Genomic DNA, 22,361 nt, shown 5'->3' with positions numbered 1-22,361 from the left:
ATAGCGTCTTATACATGGAAATATATGGTAACTGGCTCAACTTACAACCACAGCCTTGGGCTGAATTATGGTTGTAGGTTGACTGCCTATATAAATTATTTTGTACATGCAGCAGCAAAAATTGCATGGTGAACTGCACAGCTTTGCTAGTTTGAAAACTGCTCCAGCCTTTATCCAGAATGTCAAAGGTCATTTTTCAAAAGTAGGACTAGACTGAAGGAGAGTTTACTTATTTAAAATATATATATGCCATCTATCTCATGATGTGTCTAGGCATCAGACATTGATAAATTCATAAACAAAAATTAAAATTATGCAGCCAAGAACAATATCAACATAGCCAGGAGGCAGGTTCCTTCACACACTTGGGGCCCGGGCCTGAGCGCAGAACTGACTTTTTAGGGCCTTGCAAAAGGCCAGGAAGATTGGGGGCTACCCTATCTCTGGAGGGAGAATGTTCCAGAGGCAAGCACTATGGCAGAAAGTCTTGTCTTCTGTGGGCCCCCACCCTAGATTCCTTAGCAGATGGGACTTGGAGAATACCCATCCTGCTGGACTGGATATGATAGGTAGAAAGAACCAGGGAAGGACAATCCTTTAAATAATCTGACCCCATACCGTGAAGAGCTTTACAGGTGACACCCAACACCTTTAACTGCACCTAGAAGCCTACTGGCAGCCAATGCAGCTCAAGGAACAATGATAGACACGCATCAATAACCAGCACTATTAACTACTTATGCCATTGCATTCTGCTCCAGTTGAAGCTAAGGATTTAAGTGGGTGAAATGAGTGGAAGACTGCAACTGGCATTATCTGTTACCTGTACTATTTCAATCTGCACCAATTGACGCCTCTGAAAGCTCTTCAATGACAGTCCCATGTAGAGAGCATTGTAATAGTCCAGATAGAAGGCCACAAGGATATGAGTAACAATGAGCAGGACCTCCTGATCCAAGAACTGGTGCAACATGCACACAACCTGAAGCTGCGCAAAGGCTTTCTTAGCCAAGGCTGCCATCTGTTCTTTAAGCAGGAGCCCTTAGTCCAGGAGGGCACCCAGATGTACCCCACGTTTGCCTAAGATAGTCTGTTACTTCACCCAAGACTCACAATGCAAGGTCTTTATTACTATAAAGTCAAAGTATTCAAAGCCACTCGGTCTTGCCTGAATTGGGCTGAAGCCTATTATGCCCCATCCAGATTCTCATAGCCTCCAAACACTGGAACAGGACATCCATGGCATCACTCAAATGGCCTAGGGTGGAGATATAAAGCTTAAATATCTATTGCAATCGTAACTGTAATTAAACACTATCAAACAGGCTATCAACAAGACTGGACACTGCTGCTCCATAAGTATTGGTTATTTTTCCACAAATGTGAATCCTTGCTTAATTTTTTTAAATGATGTATGTGCTTAGGAATACCTATGGAACATACATAACAGCCAGAGGCATTTTGTCAGAAGTTGGATATTGCTTTATAATATGTTGGGTTCCATTTTTTATTTCACAATATTTATTTTAAACAATAGGTAGGGCAGGAAGCAGAACGGATACTCTGTTCTTTCAAGTAGATACTGAGTTACTGCTTGAAAAAAATCAAACTTTTACATATCACTTGAAAGAAATGTTGGATTTCTATCAGCAAGATCTGGAAGATTTATTTTCAGTTTATTTTCTCAAAACAGTGGCAAAAGGTATTACAATATACTCACACATGCAGAAACATTAATTAGTAAAAGCTTCATTACTGTTTCTTCCTGAAAACGTCAATTCCAATATAGAATGTGGGGTCCTTGGTGCTCTCTGAGCTTGGCTATTTTTCTGCAGATGTTTCATTACCAAACTAGGTAACATGATTAGTTCACACTAGAAAACAACCAAGCTCATACAGCATCAAGGACTTCACAGTTCAGCCATGAGCCACAACTTTCTTTTTTACTACAGAACTTTCTGTAATAAAGTTGAAAACCATTCAGCTTTTTTTCCAAGCCCTTAATATGTCTTTATTCAGTGGCCCAACTAGACCAGCTTTTTTCACCTGAGGTTTCTCATGAGATTTAACATAATTGTCAACCACTGTCCACTAGGGGTCGCATTTTATTAATCTATTCGAAAGTCAGAACATTCTCTAAAGTCTAAACTATAAGCTACCCTTAGAAATTTATTGCTGACAACCTGATAGTTTTCACCAAAATGCTGTGTGCATATTACAAAAGGAAAAGCTATTATTCACTCTACAGGCTAAATGATTCCATTAATTATTGTTCCACAAATAAAAGTACAGTATTCATAAATCTGATTAAACCTGATAGGTGATGGAGCAGAACAATGAACAATTTTGGAAAAGAGAATCAAGATCACAATTTTTGAGGGACATACGGGTAGACTTAAAGTAGATGAAGAACTACTGAAAGATCCTTTGGGCAAGGGGGAACAGCTTGCCTTTTTAAAAATTTAAGCATATGACCTGAGTTTTCTGTAAACATGCATCTGTGCTCTTACTCTGCTATTCTACATTCAAAACACAACTGGACAACCTAATCAGTTTCTCCAAGGTCCCTTTCAACTCTGTTAATTCTGTTCTGTTCTGTATTTGTCCTGATAGATGGCCTCTAGGCTGCCGCACTAACAGGCAGATGAGCAGCACAGTAAGTTATACGTTTAGCTTTAATGGCTACCAAATCAACAGCAGCATACAAAATTAAAGCAGCATTAAACAACATGTAAACCACAAACAAATACAACACATTGTTGTGTAAAGTGCAGCAACTAGTGGGTTTCCTTTCCTCAGGAAAAAAAATGTATCTGACAGTAGCTGGGACTGTGGCGAGAGACCAGTTTTGACACACAGCTAGACCTTTGGCTTTAGCTGTCCCACAGATTCTGATCTACATAGTGTGGGGGAGGGGTCTCCTAGTAATGCAGGAAAGGCTTTTCCTCTGCCACTTTACTGGAAAATCCTGGCCCACCTTGTGGATGATCTGCAATTACTCTCCACTCTTGCTCCATCTGTTTCTCACACTCTCTCAAAGCTCGGTTCACCTGTCTCACTCATTTATCTGCTTCATTCTCTTATCTTTTCTGCCTCTTCTTTGTTACTGTAATTCTTTCCTACCACTTTAATCCCCACATTTACTCATTATTCTTCCACATTCATGTGTCTCACTGAAAAGAGCTGATGGGGGAGTTAATGTGAGCTGCCTGGCGGCTGGAGCATGTTTGCTATGAGTCCACATGCAGGTGAGGATTTTACAGGATGCTTATCAAAACTTTGCAAAACACGGGGCAGGCATTACATAGGCAGATACTTAAGTGTCTGCTCTTTTCTACTGTGAAAGTCAAAATGGCCATACTGCACAGAGGGAAGTTATGAGCAACTGAAGAAGACAGTGCATCCTAACAACAGCGAAAAGTAGCCCCTGCCTTGTCATCACCATTACTGGGGTGCTTCAAGCTATGTGCTGAGAAAATATGCATAACAGTGGGGAAGTGGGTTCCCGTGTATGTTTGTCTGAATTGCCGAATGGTTCATTAGAAATCTGTGTTGTGTTACATTTCTGAATTGAGGAGTCATTTGTTTGGATGAAGGTTAAGTTACCATTTTCCTCTGGGTTTGCAATTCCGTTTATGTATGTTTGTTTCTTTAGCTTATTAGAAAACTGTCATGCCTCTCTTATCTCATCATTTTAAGTTCACAATTTAATACTACTTATGTCTTCTTAAAAGGAACCTGAGTCCATTGAGATTTAGTACTACCGTAGGAGGGTAGATAAAAGTTGTTTCATTTTTGTGATCTTGTCTTTTTCCCCTCCTCCCCACCAGAGGATAAGCGTGTCCATTCTTGGCACCTGTCAAACTCCCTGACCCATTTATCTCTTAAAGATTCTTCTAACAGAAAAATGAGTAGCCTCAAGTATAACATGTATGTCTCAACAAAGCACAGAAGCCTTCTTATAAAAGCAAATGGTGGGCAGCTACACCACCCAGCACTTCCCTTCTGGTCAATGGATATTTGGCGATGAAGATGGAAGATTTGCCATGGAAGATGTGATCGGTTTAGATCGCTCATAACATACCCTTAAAGTTCCAAATAGGCCATTGACCCAAAGCACTTGAAACCTGTGGTTAAAATAAAAAGCCAGTGTTTTGTAATGTCAGCAATGTAGAATGTATATAACCAATGTAAGATTTGGTGAGTTATCCCATTGTCCTACTTATCTTTCACATTTTTATTTTAAAAAATCTAATCTGTCAGGAATCAGTTTGGGCTTGGAGGCAAAGAAATACTTACATTCAATACAATACAGATTTTCAATAATGGTTGAAAATTGTATATATTCCTATATTATCACTTACATTTTAGCTGCATCATGTCCCTGGGATATGAAATCTTGTTTACCTAACTACATGACTTAATTCTGGTAACCTTACAGTTGCCACATGAAAATAAAAAAAACCCCTCCTTGTATTTCCTATTGGTTGATTCATGGATCTTTAACAACTTGCTTGGTAGCTCTATTGTTTAGTACAGTTGCAGCGTAAAAGATTTATTATTTCAAGCCTATGCACAAGAATCTATTCAACTAAAGTTCAAATCTGAATTGGCCAAATAAGAGTGAATGGAATTTAAGGGTGTCTGGACAGAAAACGTTTGTGGCAACATAAGGACTCTAAGCTGATGACACATTTAACTCCGTCCCTCAGCTCTGCCTGTTCTTCTTCTACAATTACACACATAAAGAAAATGGATTTTGCACCTAAGAGAGAAATATACATAAATGTTTACACAGGCCATAAATAAGGGACTAATACAGTTAGCTAATGATAACCAATAAAAAGATTTATCTGGGTATATTTTGTTTAGGTTTTGAGAAGAATGGAATAAATACAAAAAGGATGGAGTATTGTAAGATACTGAAAATTTCTGCATTTTTATGTTGCTCATTAGAGTAACAACTGTTTCTTCTGTAGTTTCATTTAACTGCACTTCATGTGGACCCTTAATTTAGGTCTCTTATAGCTTTCAGGACATGTCAGACTGCACTGGGTCTAACCCCACAACTGAGGGACCCAGATTGGTTTTAGAGGAAGTTGGGAGTCCAGGGTCATAGTTGTGTGCACCAGTAGGCTCTGGCTCATTCACATGCTTGTGCGGACAGCAGGCTGAAGACCACTATTTGTGGAGTGCTCCAAAGTCTCTTCAAAATGGATTAATAGATTTCAAAATAAAAAATATAATTCACTATTAAAATAAAAGGAACCGAGATAATAATAATAATAATAATAATAATAATAATAATAATAATAATAATAATAATAATAATTTTATTTATATACCGCCCTTCTCCCCAGTGGAGAAACACTGCACACAAAAATTAGACCTACTCAATAATGACAAACTAGGAAAAGGAATTATAGTGTATGATTTGATGGAAATGTGAATCTAGTGTGCAACTGCTATAAAAAAGCAAATTCCATGCTTGGAATAAGTAAGAAGGAAACAGAAAACAGAACACACTAATATACAAATATGGTAAGACCATTTGGAAGTTTATGTTGCCATTGCACCTTAGAAGAATATTACCAAATTGGAAAAGGTGAAAAACCAGGGGAACCAAAATTATTAAAAGCCTGGAGCAGGTCACATTTGAGGTGAAACTATAACTGGGGCTCTTCACATTAAAATGAAGGAGCATAAGGAAAAAATATGAGAGGTATGAAAATCAACATGAATACACATAATTTTTTAAAATCTCTCACAAATACTATGTTAAGACAGTCTACTCTGCTAAATAATCAAAGATTCAGAGCCAACAGAAGGGCATACATTTTCACATAGTGCAGTAACAATGGATATTTAATGTCATTTCAATCATAAGCAGCATGCCTGTTTATACATTGGTTGTTGGGAAGTGACAGTTGAAAGGTGCTTTTTCCATCCATCCAAGATCACAATGTTCCCAAATTCATCCAGTTGATCAAAGAATGCCAATATGGTGCAGTGATTAAAGCATTGGATTGGGAGACCACAGGTTCTAGTCGTCCATTAGACATGAACATTAGCTGGATGTTTTTGGACAGTCAGGCTCTCAGCTCAACCTACTTCACAGGGTTGTTGTTGTGGGAGAGAGAGGAAATGGGTGCACTGTACATGCCATCTTGAGAGGCACAAAATAAAAGCAGGATATAAATTTAATAATAATTTTAAAAACACTATGGGACTCAGAATGTTTCATTATATGGGAATATACCACGTCTAGCAGGGATCTTATTGTTGTCCCTTTTATCTCCACAGGATATCACAACTAACTTACCTTTTTTCTAGAGACGGATGTATGGACTGAAATGTTTGATCGTTTAAAAACATATCAATGGTGTCCATCATTTGTAAATAATGATGGTAATAATTATTGCTATATTTGTAATAATGGTACTAATAATGGCACTTTGCTTTGCAGCATGTTAGCTTATATTCAAGTGATGCAGAAAGCCTGGTCTTGCTGGTGTCTGCTGTCCATAGGCATCATGAATATTTCTCAACTTCTTTTGTTCCTTCATTTACCGTTTCTATCTTTTCCATATTACTAAAACTCTTGTTCCTGTAACCTTTAACCGGATGAAACAGTGCATCATATGACAACAGTCTTTGAACCAAGGTACGTCAAATGGGCTAACTTATAGAATGCATCCAAAATCCAAAATCCAAAATCCATGACTCCCATGGAATTGAAATTTGGCAAATGTATATAAAAATTGGCATAAAATTATCATAAAACATTTTATGACCTAATATAAAATGTCATAAAAACAATTCCTTTGGCCAACACCTGATGTTTGACTGTGCGACAGAGTTGAACATGGCTTATTTTCAAAGCAGATACATCCTGACTGTATCCCAACTTTTCCAGTGAAGACAGTACCTAAGAATCTCTGCCATTGTTAAAGGCATGGAAGGCATAGATAAATTGATCTGGTACAAACATGATTGAGGACTCTGGTAAGGAAATATCTCTGGCATGATGATCCAATGGGTCATAGGTTATCTAGTATATTTTCAACAATGGTACTCAAAGAAGCTAATAATAGTTAAACTGGAGACAGGGTACAAACATAATTATTTGTGATACTTAAAATTCTTATTAGTAAAGTATTTTTCAGTATGAATATAGGTACATCATTGTTTATTTCCCTTAGAAGATTAGGAGACAGATGATACCACAGACAATGCTGAAAAATAAAAATAAGGGTCAAAAACAGGACTCCTGGCACTACACAGTGAGTTCACATTTTTATCACATCTTCTTTAAAATCTGATGGGCTTGAATGCCAGTTGGCTAAAATGGTGGTATTGTTTATTTTGCAAACAAAACTGAGAATTCATCAAATTTTGCAGGGAGCAATAAAATCCCACACTCCAGCGTAGCATTTTCAAAGGTTGCTCAGGAAATTGTGCCTAGAAAAATAATGGACAAAAGTCAGTCTAAAAACAGTTATAGTTAGTCTCACTTGCCTGATGCAGGGTAGCCCTGCAGTATGAGGAAGTGCCACGAGACAGCTGATTTTACAAAAAAGCCAGATAGACATTTTAAAGTGCTGTTGCACACAGTTAAAGTCAGCTCCTTCCTCAGAAGAAGGAATCTTTATCAACCAAGAAATAATATTGTTTTCACAGCCTTCTGGGGAGTTAATAGAGGGAGGATTCTTGTGCACAGGGATGGTAAGATGTCTAAAAACTGATGGTTAAGGCAGAAAAAGTCCATCTTCAGGTTTATTATTACTCTTTTATCTCTCTTCAGGTTGGGAGTGGGTGGAGGGATTCAGTTTGAAGAAAACAGCTTCAAAAGTATCCAGAAGTCAAGCCATAAAGCAGACATGTCAAACACAAGGCCCGGGGGCTGGATCCGGCCCGCGAAGTGGTTTCATGTGGCCCGCGAAGCCATCCTGGAAACAGTGAGGGAATGGCCCCCACTGCCTTCGCCCTGGCCCAGAGACCCTCCTTCTGCCAGAGACCCTCAGATCTGTCCCACTCCTGCCCAGGCTCCCATAGGCACCCTTGATGCGAATGATGTAGAGCTGGCCACGCCCACCCAGTAGGCCATACCCACCTGGCCCCTTGAGGGCAACCGCCATGCTGATGCGGCCCTCAATGAAATTGAGTTTGACATCCCTGCCATAAAGTGTTTTACCACACTTTAAATTGGATTCAAAAACCTATTATCAGCCAATGCAGCAACTACAGTTCTATTGTATTGCTGTTAATATAGTTACACCGATCTGAATTACTGCATTTAGGACCAACTGTAATTCCTGTGTCATCTTCAAAGGCAGCCAACCAATACATTAGGACACATGTATGTCTACAGAGGTTCTCAATCATTCAGTTTGTCCCAAGTCCAGTTGCCTTTGGGACAATACATTAAGAGTAAAAAGAGTGTGTTGAGAGTGAGTCACGCTATCAGAGGCTTCTGTTCTAGAAAGGACTGCAACTGGCTTAAGAACCAAAACCTAGCAAGTGGTCTTTTGGCCAGGACCTTAAATCTGCTGCTAGAAACAGCTATGAGTTACAGCTACAGCAACTCACCTCCTGTAAAATTCAGTCATATCCAGAGCCAATACTGAAGGCAAAAAGAAAGTTGTTCCAGATACATCTATATGAATTGTAATCCATCCTGCTAAAATAATTTAAGCTTGTTGTGTCCCATCAGTTCCTTACAGCTTCCAGGAAAAGATAACAATCTTTGCTACATCTACTGCCAGGTCTAGGTAGGTGGCAATATACAACTGGATATCAGTGACAAACTGATACTTCACCTCACACTGTTGGATAACCTATTCCAGGGATTTCACATAGATGTTAAAACAACATAAGGAAGAGAACTGGGTGGTTAGACTGCTTTTCTCTCCTGCCAATGAACATGCTCGGGACAAGAAGAATAGCGCTTCACATTCCCACAGAGAGTTCAGCGCTCATACTACAGGAGCAATTTTTCCCCCGGACTCAACAAGGTAAAAAAATCATGGATAATGTCACAAGATCCTGCTGTAGTGTTCTTGCTAAGCTTTGAAAAGTGACATTCGATACTGGGCAAGCGTGAACAAGACAGGATTTCATGGTCGCATCTTAATGAACAGAAGGGAAGATCTCCCACTTATTCTTGCCCTATTTGCTGACCCACAAAAAGCAGACTTATGAATCATCACAGAAAGCTTACCAACTCACTCATTTCACGCTTACCAACTGGTCAGGTTGTAAGTTGCATAGCAGGGAACATACTGCTAATATTTACCATTACTGATTATGTAAAGCCAGAGATTTAACACAGAACCACTGGGAAGAAATAGTGTACAGCTTTCTATTACCTCTCAAAATACTTCTCAAGATCATCAGAAGGAAAAAAAGATTAAATTTTGCCCCATTTGATTGACCTTGCTTGAAATTATCAGTTTCATGCTCCTGAAAAACAATTATTTCAAGCAACATTGCTCTGAAGGAAGTCATTGCTTTTCTATCTCTCCCAATGTTTTGTTCAAGCTAAGCACATTTTATATAAATCTTTTTATTTGAGGGTATAATTTTGCTTTCCTAACAAATCAATGCAGAATCCTTCTAGAGTGTAGATTTATGCTTTGCTTGCACTGTTTACCACAAATCTATAGCACTTTTCCTAATCAGTTACTAGCAGCTCAGTTTTCATCTGTAAATATGAAAAATAATTAGTAATCACAGGTGTAAGGGCCTTTATAATTATCATGGGCCCTTGATGGAGGGGAAGAGTCTAATTCTTTCCTTCTGTGTTCATAGTGAAACCCTTTCTTGAAATCATTCCTTGTACTGGTAAAAAGTACACTTACACTAATAAAGGGTTTTAGTCTCATTGATTCTTTTTCAAATCCCATAATCATCAGCCTGTTCCTCTGTCCATTCCCTAAAACTTTACATTTTTGAAAGGTGTCTATTAAATACAAAATGCCATTCTTAGTTTGGCTATAGTAGAACAGGTGTAGACATTTATAAGTTTCCAAACATGGCACTGTTACCCCTACAATCACTAGGAAATAAAATTCCCATTGCCATCATCTGTCTTCATTTATTCCTCAGAATACTAGCCAGGTATGAGAAAGTATCTTCTCACTTCTTCCTATTTACCACTAAAATGGCTTGTTTTAGCTATATCTACTCCCTGCTGTGACTTAAATATTTTTTTTTTGCTGGAGAAAATTATTGCCAGTGCGTAGATGTATTTGTGTATATTGGTTAGGGGAGGCCACAATAAGGTTTACTTTTTCCCCTTGAAATGGTAGTAATTGATTCAGTTTAACAGCTTCTTCTTGAAATACTCAAAAAATTGTGAATGTTTGAAAACTTTTATTTTAAAATATACTAACATAAAACAGAGTTCACTAAAAGCATAATGAAAATGTAGAATCAAAGTTTCTATTTTGAAATCCAAGACTATCTTCCAGACAGAAGTCATAATACCACACTAATGTCCACATAGGAACATTTTTGTTCAGAATCACTTTCATGTGAGATGGGCAACTGTACAAATATAATAAATAAAACACTTTACAGGTAGTTCCTGACTTATGACTATTTATTCAGTGACCATTCAAAATTACAACAGTGTTGAATGAAGGGACTTATAACCTGTGCCTAAATTTACAGTTCTTGCAGTGTCCCGTCATGAGATGAAAATTTATGTGCTCAACCTGCTTGCACTCACAATTGAAGGGATATTGCAACTCTCCTCTAACGTATCTCCACCCTGACTATGCTCTTTTGATTATCCTGCAAAGTGGTACTTGTTAGCTGTGGTATAAAAAAGTTAATTAGGCAGATGGCAGTGGGCTCTAGACTGCAGTTCAGAAACCAGGAGCAGAGAATGCATTAAAAAAGGGTAATGCAGGTCCATGCTGTTTGATTTTGTACAGTCAGAAAAGGGGCGATGTAGTTAGGATCTAGGGACGCAGTGGCTCAGTGGGTTAGGACGCTGAGCTTGTCGATCAGAAGATCGGCAGTTTGGCAGGTCGAATCCTGAGTGCTGCATAGCAGTGAGCGCCTGTTACTCGTCCCAGCTTCTGCCAACCTAGCAGTTCGAAAGCACGTAAAAAATGCAAGTAGAAAAATAGGGACCACTACGGTGGGAAGGTAACAGCGTTCCGTGCGCCTTTGGCATCTAATCATGCTGGCCACATGACCATGGAGATGTCCTCAGACAAGCGCTGGCTCTTCGGCTTTGAAACGGAGATGAGCACCGGCCCCTAGAGTTGGAAACGACTAGCACGCATGTGCAGGGGAACCTTTACCTTTACCTAGTTATGATCAAATGAGAAACCTAATGGGTTCTATCAAAGTGAGGAACAAAAAAGTAACCCCTATAATTAATATAATCCAAAGTATTCAACACAGGCAGCAGTTATTCCCAATGGATTCCACACAAGAGAAACAAGCAGCGATAGGAATGAGATAATGACATAAGGTAATGCTAGGTATTACCTTCATTGCCTTTCGTGCCTGGAAGAAAGATGGGATGTAAATACAAATCTATAAATAAGACTAATTGTACTCTTTGTTGCTATATTACATTTTTACAGTTGCTTTATGAAAGCCCTGCAATGGCCTTTATTACACCTTATCAAGTTGTCCTATACCAGGGGTAGGCAACCTCGGCTCTTTTATGACTCATGGACTTCAACTCCCAGAATTCCTGAGTCAGCTATGCTGACTCAGGAATTCTGGGAGTTGAAGTCCATGAATCATAAAAGAGCTGAGGTTGCCTACCCCTGTCCTATACAGTAACATTTCTTTTCACCAGTCCTCCCTCCACACTCAGCCTCTTCCTCTGGAAAAAAAGGCCACTCTAGACACAGAAAAAGAGAATGGCCCAGAACTGAATACCTAACCCCCTACCTTCTATCCATTTCTCCCATCCTATCATCATTGCACAAAATTACCAATTTCATATCCATTTTTTTAAAGCAAACAGAACACCCTTCCTTAAAAAAAACACCATCTCGTTTAGTCCAAGAGGTTCCATCTTTGACTATAGGAGGAGAGATGTTACCTCCCATTGATAGAGCACGCAATCTGGGCATCCTCCTAGATTCACGACTCAGTTTTGAAGATCATATTGGAGTCGTGGCTAGGGGGGCATTTGCCCTGATTCGCCTAATATACCAATTGCGCCCCTTTCTGGACCGAGATGCCCTACGTACAGTCACCCACGCACTCGTTACCTCCCGTATAGACTACTGTAATGCTCTCTACATGGGGCTGCCCCTGAAGACCACCCGGAGGCTTCAGCTAATGCAGAGTGCAGCTGCGCGGGTAGTGATGGGAGCACCCCGATACTCCCATATTACACCCCTCCTGCGTGAGCTGCATTGGCTACCGGTTGCCCTCCGGGTGAGATTTAAGGTGCTGGTACTTACCTTTAAAGCCCTACATGGCTTAGGTCCGGGATACTTGCAGGACCATCTGCTGCCGGGAACAAATTCCCATCGCCCAATACGCTCACACAGAGAAGGCCTCCTCAGGGTACCGTCGGCTAGGCAATGTCGGCTGGCGACCCCCAGGGGAAGGGCCTTCTCTGTGGGAGCGCCAGTCCTATGGAATCAGCTCCCCCCTGAGCTTCGGATGGCCCAAAATCTCCAGTCCTTTCGCCGCGGCCTCAAAACACTCCTTTTCCACCAGGCTGACCTGGACTGACAGGCATTTTAATTAATTATATTTACAATTTTTAATTTATTTTTAGTTTTTAATTTTAATTTATTGCACAGATGATTTTAATTTTATTTTTATCTTAATTTCTGTACTTATTATATGTTTTGTTGTTAGCCGCCCTGAGTCCTTCGGGAGATAGGGCGGGATATAAATCCCATCAATAAATAAATAAATAATAGCTGGGACTTCTGGGAGAATCTTATGCACAAAAGTTAATTTATTTTGGCCAGTGAAAACTTAACTGTACTTAAGGTACAGCGTGCGGCACTTTTGAGATGGCACAAGATATTGTCTTTCCCCCCCCCACCCCGCCCTAGAAATAGCGTTTTAAAACTGCACTCAATATTTTTTTGTTTCCGACATGACGGGCGTCTTTATGCAGATACTTTCCGGAAGAGAGCCAGCATGGCTCTTTAGTTATTAAGCAAACGACCTTCCCTGCCCACTTCGCTTCTCCCACAGGAACACGGAGTAGGAAGAGAAGGGGTGGGAAGGGACGTGACACTGACTCAGCCAACAAGAGGGACTTACCCAAGAGCTGCGCTGGGACACGCTGCCGGTTTCTGTACACGCAGGAATGACTCCCTCTCCACGCTGCCGGGCAGCCGCTGATCACGCGTGACTCCCGCTCGCCGATTGGCCCGAGCTTCACACACCTTTGAAGGCGATTGGCCGGGTCCGCGCCCGCCTTCGTCGACGCTAAGCTGGGGAGAAGCTACCTGAATGGGGAGCTGCCCGCGAACAAAAAGAGAAAAATAAAGGCAAGCGCCAAGCAGAGCGCCTGAGGCGGGGAGGGGGGACGGGGCTTGTCAACAACGGCAGCCCGCTCTTTTAGCATCCGTCCACCGCCTAACGCTGCAGGCTTGCCATCACGAGTCATGCTAAATTTTGGAGAGTCTGCTTTCCAGCACACCGTAAGTACAGATCTGGACAGCTCTGGGGGAGGAAAAAAATCGCTTATCGAGGCGGGATAAATAAGCCCCGATGGGAAAAATCTTGTCCTGGGTGCGGAGAGATGGAAAAAGCTAAATCTGTTCAGGAAAGCAGTTCAGAAAAAAGGCTATGTATACTTCCGTGCGAGGCGCGTAAAAGGAAACGGGGTCTCGCGGGGGGGGTGGTGGAGAAGGGAGCGTGAGCTGCCCCTCGAAGGGGAGAGGGAGGCGGCATGCATGCCAGATCCCTGGGGGAGAGTCTTGCAGGGTCAAGAGCTCCCAGGATGAACGCTTGGCTATTAAAAAGTGATCGATTTTGGACGAAGGGCGAGCGGGCCGCAAAACGGGGTGCAAGGGAAAGGAGCACAAGCGTTGCTAGGTAACCTATTGGAATCGGCAACGGACTGACAAGCAAACTTTGCTAGAAATTGGAGGTTGGGGAAAAAAAGAGGGAGCCTCTAAGGGCTCCAATGAGGAGCCCTTGGAGAAGGCGTGAGGGAAAATGGGTATCTTGCGCTGGAGGGCAGTTAGGCTTCGGCGGGGCGGGACACTCTTGAGGGACGAGGATGGGGAGAAGGGGAAGGCCCTTAGCTGAGAGGTTAGCTAATTTAAGGAACTGGGCGGAGGGGGGGGGGCGGAAAAGACACGATGGTAGCTGGAAGGGCTACACCGGGGAAGCGAAGGCGGGCAGAGACGGCGCTGGGCAAGGGTGTGCAGTCGCTGGAAAGAGCCTCGCTGAAGGGGGAGGAAAGGGCCGTGAAGTCAGTGCGGGTGCCGAGTCCAAGCGGGAAACCGGAAAGCAAGAGGGGAAAGCCGGGGGCGGCTCTGGCTCTAGACGGGGAGGTCGAAACGGGTCAGGAAGCGCCACTCCTGGCGGGGGCGGCGTGATGGGGGGAGGGCGGGAGGCAGGGAACTCAACGCCTGGCCAGGAGCTTCCCCTCGCTCGCATTTCCGCCTCTTCTTCTGACCGGCCTTGGCGGGAATGTTCGCTCCCAGAGCGGCTCCTTTCCCCCCCCCCATCCCCAGTATTTATTTATTTATTTATTTAAATTCCATTTATATCCCGCCCTTCTCCGAAGACTCAGGGCGGCTTACAAGCTTAGCAGTAGCCTTCATTCTATGTATATGCCTGCTTATTAGGGCTTTTTCACACACACCCCAAGCGGCATTATTACAAAGTCAGCTTAATTGCCCCCAACCCTGGAGCCCTGCGCTCGTGCAGCGAGGCGAGCGGGCGGCTTCCACCGTCCGCGGCCTCTCGAAGCGCCTTCCCCGCGCTGTACGGGGGGGGACGGGACCCTGCGGCTGTGGAGCCAATCGGGCTGGCGCGGGAAGAAGGTGGGCGGCGGGGCCTCAAAGAGGCCAAGGTCTGCCCGTCGCGCCGCGCCCTGGTATTGGAGCCTTTCTCGGAAGGCGGGATGCCGCCCTGCTCCGGCGAGCCTGCCAACCCGCCCACCCGGCTTTGCCTCCAGGCGTGGGAGCGACCTGCGGATAGCAGGCGTGGGGGGGAGGGGGGAGGGGAAGAGGAGAGAAGAGGCCGCACAGAAGTGGGTGAAAGGTCGGCGCGCGGCAAAGCCCAGTTCACGTTCCCCGACGCCGAAGAGCAGCCCCCGATCACGCTTTCTTCACATGTCTCCACCCACTTTTTCGGGCGGGGCCAGCCAATCCCAGCCCGCGCGGTCTGCCCCGAGGAGCCAATGTGAGAAGGAGGGGGGCCGCCCTGGAAGGAGGGGGGCGAGCTGTTTGGAGGGACGGGTGAGTCACGTCGGAGGCGCTCTGAGGTGAACGTGGCTCGCTTCCAAGATCCGGCTGCCAGTGAGGAACTCCCTGGCCTCGATTTCTCCCACCCCACCCCACAAGCCTGACTTGCTCAGCGGCCTCTGCTGGCAAGCTGGTTCCCTCCGGAGTTTCCAATGTGAAAATAACTTTTCTGTCGCGTAGGCGCTGAAAAATTGCAGAAGCCGGGTGGTCAGAGTCGCTCAGTCTAGGTCAGGGCTAGGCAACCTCGGCTCTTTTATGACTCATGGACTTCAACTCCCAGAATTCCTGAGCCAGCTATGCTGAGCTATGCTGGCTATGCTATGCTATGCTATGCTATGCTGGCTATGCTATGCTGGCTCAGGAATTCTGGGAGTTGAAGTCCATGAGTCATAAAAGAGCCGAGGTTGCCTAGCCCTGGTCTAGGGCACAGGTCTGCAACCCGCGGCTCCAGAGCCGCATGCGGCTCTTTCAGCTGTCTCCTGCGGCTCCCGGTCCTCTGCCATGTGCAGTCCAAAAAAGTGGGCCTACAAAAGTTTAACCAATCAATTCAAATATGCAGGGTAGGTGCATATCTCGCCTTGGCTCCACACTTCAGTCAAACCCTGTTCTGCGCATGCGCGCATATTTTTTGTGGCTCCCAGTTTTTCCTTTTGTGAGGGAACCGGTTCCGAGTGGCTCTTTCACTGTTTCAGGTTGCTGACCCCTGGTCTAGGGGAAACAAAACCACTTTCGGAAGTATTCTGATGATGTACGTCTTTTCACTTTCTGGAAAGGAAAGCGTCGACAGATACTACGAATGAAATCCTGGTTGTGTTTATTTTTTATTTATTTATTTTAATTCCATTTATATCCCGCCCTTCTCCGAAGACTCAGGGCGGCTTACAAACTTAGCAGTAGCCTTCATTCTATGTATATGCCTGCTTATTAGGGCTTTTCACACACACCCCAAGCGGCATTATTGCAAAGTCAGCTTAATTGCCCCAACAATCTGGGTCCTCGTTTTACCTACCTCGGAAGGATGGAAGGCTGAGTCAACCTTGAGCCTGGTGGGATGCGAACCTGCACTAATTGCAGGCAGCTGGTGTTACTTAAGGAGGCATTAGCCCACTGCTCCACCAATAATAAACATTATTTATCAACTGCAGCAACTTTTAAGATGTGTGGACTTCAATTCCTAGATTTGCCAATGTTGAGATACACTGATTTAAGGCAAACCAAACACAAAACGTGGCCACTTTTGCACGTTAGAAAAATGTGAGGTGAATAAGCCACAATTGATATCCTACAGCATAAACAGTAGAAATACAGTGTGGGACTGCAAACATTTAAACCACCACTTGAGGGTAGCAAAAAATTGAACGTTGTTGCGTTTATTTAAGCAATTTGTATGGCTGCTTATCTGACAGCACTGCTTCTAGGTAGCACATAGAAAAATAAGACCAAATCACGATGGAATACAATTTGTTAAAGTAACTGAAAATGTTACAAATACCCAGGGTCTCAAAACATTCATATTCACACACAGTAACAAAACTAGAAACCATGATCAAACAAGTCAGCCAGTGTGGTTCACTTAGCATTGTGGTCCAAGGGTACAACCAAGTCTTCAATTGCTTGTGAAAAGTCTAGGGCTCTTCCATAGGGCAGGTGTTCACATGGAGAAGAAAGCAAGACTCTTAGGGACATACTAGGACCCGGAGCAAAAAACAACCAAGATGCGCCCTAAACAGTGCAGGATTCTCATAATAAGCTAAGCTGAAGCTAAATTAGCCATGTTCCATTTTGGCCAGGGCATATGAACTTAAACTAAGTTGCATATGTTGTAGAAATAGAATAACGTGGTTGGCTAAATTTGGCACTGTCACATGAATCTAATCGGTTAGTGACTAACCAATTAGTGGTTGTATGAGGTGCTTGTCCAATGGTTAACTAAATCATTTAGTAAATTAATTTGACTGCGAGGGTTGCCACTGTACACTGGCTGTATTTAGAGAATATACTGAATAACCAAAGTAATCAACCACTAAGATATTATGGAAAGCCAACCTGTGTGTTTAGTTTATGTTTTTATGTACAGTCTTTCTCATCTATGAATTGAACCTTGCTGAAGTATCTGGTAAAATGGAGAAGCATTCATATTTTGACATGTACATCATAGCTGAAAAACACAACAAAACCTGGGGCCAACACTGATGTGTTTAAACATAGGATTTTTGGTCTAGTAGCCTACATGGTTGAACTTTAACTTAACAGCCTTGCTAATTGAGCTTCTAAATATTTTGCAATCAAAGGGATTTATTTGAGTTCCTGATTGTGTTGGTTTTAAAGAAAGTAGAGACACAATTGTTACGTTGTGATTACTATGTTTGTACATCCTAAAATAAATCTTAAGGATAGAAAAAATAAATTTGGACTGGAACTTACTGTTGTTCTTTATATACTTCATTTTTGTGACTTTTTGGCAGGTTTTGCATTTTTAATCAGTTTAGTTGATCAATACCTTTGTGTTACTTAATAACTGAAAACTGTTCCATTCTCTCCCCCCCTTAGGAAGAAGGAATGGAGATGATAGCTAAAAAGCAGTGCCTCAGGAAGTGTTATTGGAACTATACCAATGAAAAGAGTGCTTTTGAAGCAGTGGAAGCTCTCATGTCCATGAGCTGCAGTTGGAAATCAGACTTCAAAAAGTATGCTGAATGTAGGCCAATGACACCAGCTTCAGATACATCTGAGGAATTTGAAGACAACTTGCTACCTCCTGCTGATTTTCGTACAATACCGGCTTTTGTAAGTTTTATTCTGTTATAAATTACTAATTTACAGCTTACTGCTGTGCTCTGCGTAGTTTATTGGCACTTATTCTAAGATAAGCATCTCTCAGTTAAAAGCTAAAATCTGCAGAAATCCAAGTCCTCATAAATAGCTCACTCACTACTCTTTGCTTTCTTTTGTTCAGTGTTTAACTCCACCCTACAGCCCTTCTGCTGACCTTGAAATGTCTCAGGCAGTTCATCCAGCAACATCAGCGCCACCTTGTGTACAGAACAAGCCATGTCCGGATCTTTCTGACCAAGTCTTTACAGCATCTCCTAAAGAGACCCAAAATGTTCCAGTGCCAAGAATATTGAGAGCTCAGGCAACCAGTGTCATTCGCCATACAGCAGATGCTCAGCTTTGCAGTAGCATAACCTGTCCAGCAAGAACAGACCATGTTAGGAAGTATGATGATAACATGGGGGAAGCAAACCAGAATGGCAATACAAAATCACATTCAGAAGGCAATACAGAAGAAAAACAAAATTTATCTTGTAAAAGCATATTGCTGAATACTGCATTTTCTGAAGATAAGCCGTCAACCATACAAGAATCCAAAAGTCCATTACAGGCCATGAGCCCAGTGCCTTTCCAGCACACTGTACTTGATACCTCTCTTGTTCCTTTGTCTTCACAAGTAGCCCCTCCATCTTCTGTGCAAATAGGAGGTGTCTCTTCTATGCCATTGGTTTGCCAGATGGTTCCATTGTCTGCTAACAACTCGGTTGTGACAGCAATAGTATCTAACACTCCTTGTGGTCGGTTGCCATCAAACGTTTGTCATCCAATGGTCCTCATGGGAACTCAACTTCCCAAACCAGCAGTTATGTTTGTAGTGCCACAGACTGTTGTGCAGAATGCCAAGGCTCCGGTGACCAGTCCTCACAGCACCAGACTATCCCCTATTGCTCCTGCTCCAGGTTTGGCCCCTCCTGCCACAAAGATCACTCCGTCTGTTGACTCTCTCAGAACAAGAAGCCATGTTTGTAATTACCTGGGCTGTGGAAAAACATATTTCAAAAGCTCCCATTTAAAGGCACATGTTAGAACACATACAGGTAAGCTATGGAGTTGTGTGAAAAAAATTAAATTAACATGATGGGGAGATTTGCTGTTATTCACCTATGCAACTGTTTCCAAATGTTTTGGTTTATATGTTTTTATGAGAAACTGGTAACAAGGAAGGAAAGTATCACTTGAAGATAAGGAACGTGTCAGATTTATAATTTGAAAGTTAGATTTCTTCTGCTCAGAATAAAATCGCTAATGTCAACCTTTACAGTTACTAAAATATGATTTAACTTAAAAGAAGATCTGCAAGGTCTAACTTGGAAACATGAATTATAATTTATATTTTGATTATATGGAACTATAAGAATACAGTAGATGGCACATAATATTTTGCTTGGGTTGTGATATGACTACCATTATTACTTTTCAAATGTTTTTTCTATTTTACTTGTTCTCTGGTATTAATAAAAGTTTGTTAATGCTAATAATAAAAAACCCACGTGTGCCATTAATTCTTCGTTTTGTATTTTAGGAGAAAAGCCATTCAGCTGCAGTTGGAAAGGCTGTGAGAGGAGATTTGCCCGTTCTGACGAATTATCTCGCCATCGCAGAACACATACAGGAGAGAAAAAATTTGCCTGCCCGATGTGCAGTCGACGATTCATGAGGAGTGACCATTTAACAAAACATGCACGTCGCCATTTGTCAGCCAAAAAATTACCAAACTGGCAGATGGAAGTGAGCAAACTAAATGATATTGTTACACCACATACTTCTGGGGCTGATCAATGAAATAACTTTGTCTAAAGAGGCTGTTCAGCTTTTTTTTCCCCACTGTACAACTAGGTACCAATGGTAATGTGAAAAAATATTGCAGAATAAGTTGGTGTTTCTACAATATCAGATTGGCATAGCATTGAAACAGAGGCAGTGGCTACCTGTATACCTTGGGTGTAGTGTATAGGATAGCAGGCATTTTTGTGCTTGGAGTGCTTGGAGAAAGATGACACGGAAATGTCAATGCCAGTTCTGCAAAGAGTTATTCTTGTGTCCTCTGCAGCTGGGTATGAACTAGAGAGAGATGCAGACATTAGGATGTGGGAATGTTTTCAACACTGTTGCAAACAAAATATAGAATCTCAGTTTATGGTACAGAATCAGGGATAAATTTCAGTAATACTAGAATGCTGAAACTTTTAAGTAGATATACTTGCTCTTTTCTCAGTTATGAATGATGATGGAAATATGGTTATCAACTTCCTGAGATTAAGTGTATGTATTTCATTTCCTGGTATATAAAGTGTGGCTAATTTAGCTATTCTGTATAAGTTAAGTATATCATTGAGAAAAGTATCTTATGGCTGGATTATTCTAAAGGCAAATTTTTACTACTTTGAAAGCATCACAGTTAGTACTGTTAGCTGTACTTCAGCATATTTTGTTACTTGTGTGTTTAAATTGTGTGTTTCTTTTATACATTTAAATTTCTATATCATTAAAACCTTGATACAGTGCACTTTGTTTAAAGGATAATTTAAGAGTTACAAAAGCTTTATTCTCCAGGAAGAACAAAAGCAGTGTGCTATGTTACTTCCTGAAATTTCTCTACAATAGGTTACAATAGAAGTATGATTGACCTTTATATGTTATAGATATAATTTAAAATGACATAAAATTGGAAAATGATGGATTGCTTATGAAGCAAAGTCAAGTCATCAGTCCTAGATGTGTATACAATGATTTTGCCATCATTTTTTCAATTATCTTACTATACTGAATAAATATAAAATTATAGAGAGTATTGTAATATCTATTTTGTGACTAAAGATTTTGCACAAGATTTCTTATGTACTTTATACTTGTTTACAATAAATGTAATTTTCTTTAATATACCATGTGCTCTGTTTTTTATATTTTATTTAAAAATTGATATTGAAATTCAGTGTGACACTATTTGAAGTGTTCTGAACTTATTGAACTTTTGTAAATTGCTAAGAAGATATTATATATAAAGATTTTTTGCATGATTGCTTCTAACAATGACCTTTAAATTTTCCTTTGAGTCTTGAGCACTTAAAATAATGATATAAATAAGCTATAAATAAGTTATAATAAGCTGCCCATGGTTACCTTGAGGTAAGATGGGTGTCCTATAAATTTTATAAATAAATAATAAAAATATCTAGCAACAAATAACATGGTGTAAGATGATAGAATGACAAAAATAGTGGTATGGTGCAAGCTCCTCTTTTGTACCCATGACATATGTCCCAAAAGGGCAAGGTTGTGATCTCCCAAAGAAGTGGGGTCACCTAGGTTTATCAGGACAAACCCATTAATGTCCTGGTTGCCATGTTTTATAGTAGTTGTAGCTTCCAAATATTGTTCAAGGGCAGCTCCATGTATTGTATGTTTAGGTAGTCAAAATGAGAAGTAGTTTGGGCATAAGTGGCTATAAGCGTGGCTTCCCAAACCACAAATGGTCACAATTGGCATACAAGATTTAACAGTACTGTCCTAGCCACAGCTGTCCCCTGCTCCTCAAATAAGAGCTGTAAGTCTAGAAAAAGTCCCAGACTGTGGACCACCTGTCAGAAGAGTCAGAGATGGAATTTCCCTGGAATTGGTGGGCCCAGAAACCCAACACCACTTTGTCTTGGAGTGATCCAGTCACAGTCTTTCCCTCCCCCATCCAGATCCTGATAGCTCTAAGAACCTTATTGCCTGTTCAGCCTGGGGAATGAGATGTAGAACTGGGATCAGCATATAGGTTATGCTGAATCCTGTGCTGACCAGATGATTTCCCCCAGTGGTTTCATGTAGATGTTAAAAACGAGAGAAAAGCAATCGACTGAGTAGAAGTCTCTGGTTAGATTTCTCCCACCATCACTTCCTGGAACCATTTCTTCAGAAAGGAGAACCATAAATCAACAGCAAATGTTTTTTGCTTTGGGTCAAAAGCTCTTGAACAGGACCATTGTGATGCTTCTGAATCAGAAATCACATATTTTAAATATTCTAAATACTTGAACTTTGGAAATCTGAGTCATATATCAAATGCATCCTTAGCAAGCTTGTAGGGTTATTTTTAAAATGTTCAGACATGTTGAC

At 41.6% G+C, this 22,361-nt stretch overlaps 1 protein-coding gene and 1 long non-coding RNA gene across 2 annotated transcripts; one reads left to right on the top strand and one right to left on the bottom strand.

Annotated features, from left to right (window-relative positions):
• Positions 1-5,846: 5,846 nt before the first annotated feature.
• On the bottom strand, positions 5,847-13,331 carry LOC308664882. Its single transcript, XR_014025774.1, has 2 exons — positions 13,264-13,331; positions 5,847-7,461 (listed from the first exon to the last, which is right to left on the bottom strand). It is a non-coding gene; the product is annotated as an uncharacterized lncRNA (long non-coding RNA).
• Positions 13,332-13,468: 137 nt separating this feature from the next.
• On the top strand, positions 13,469-21,142 carry KLF10 (KLF transcription factor 10). Its single transcript, XM_081326014.1, has 4 exons — positions 13,469-13,646; positions 17,976-18,212; positions 18,382-19,297; positions 19,783-21,142. Exons 1-4 carry the CDS (start codon positions 13,611-13,613, stop codon positions 20,040-20,042), a joined length of 1,449 nt encoding a protein of 482 aa, XP_081182140.1. The 5' UTR covers positions 13,469-13,610; the 3' UTR covers positions 20,043-21,142.
• Positions 21,143-22,361: the final 1,219 nt, after the last annotated feature.

This window comes from Vipera berus, assembly GCF_964194415.1.
Source record: "Vipera berus genome assembly, chromosome: 3".
NCBI classification, from domain to species: Eukaryota; Metazoa; Chordata; class Lepidosauria; order Squamata; family Viperidae; genus Vipera; species Vipera berus.
Note: the sequence above shows the minus strand (reverse complement) of the source record. Positions and strands in the feature narration are given on the sequence as shown.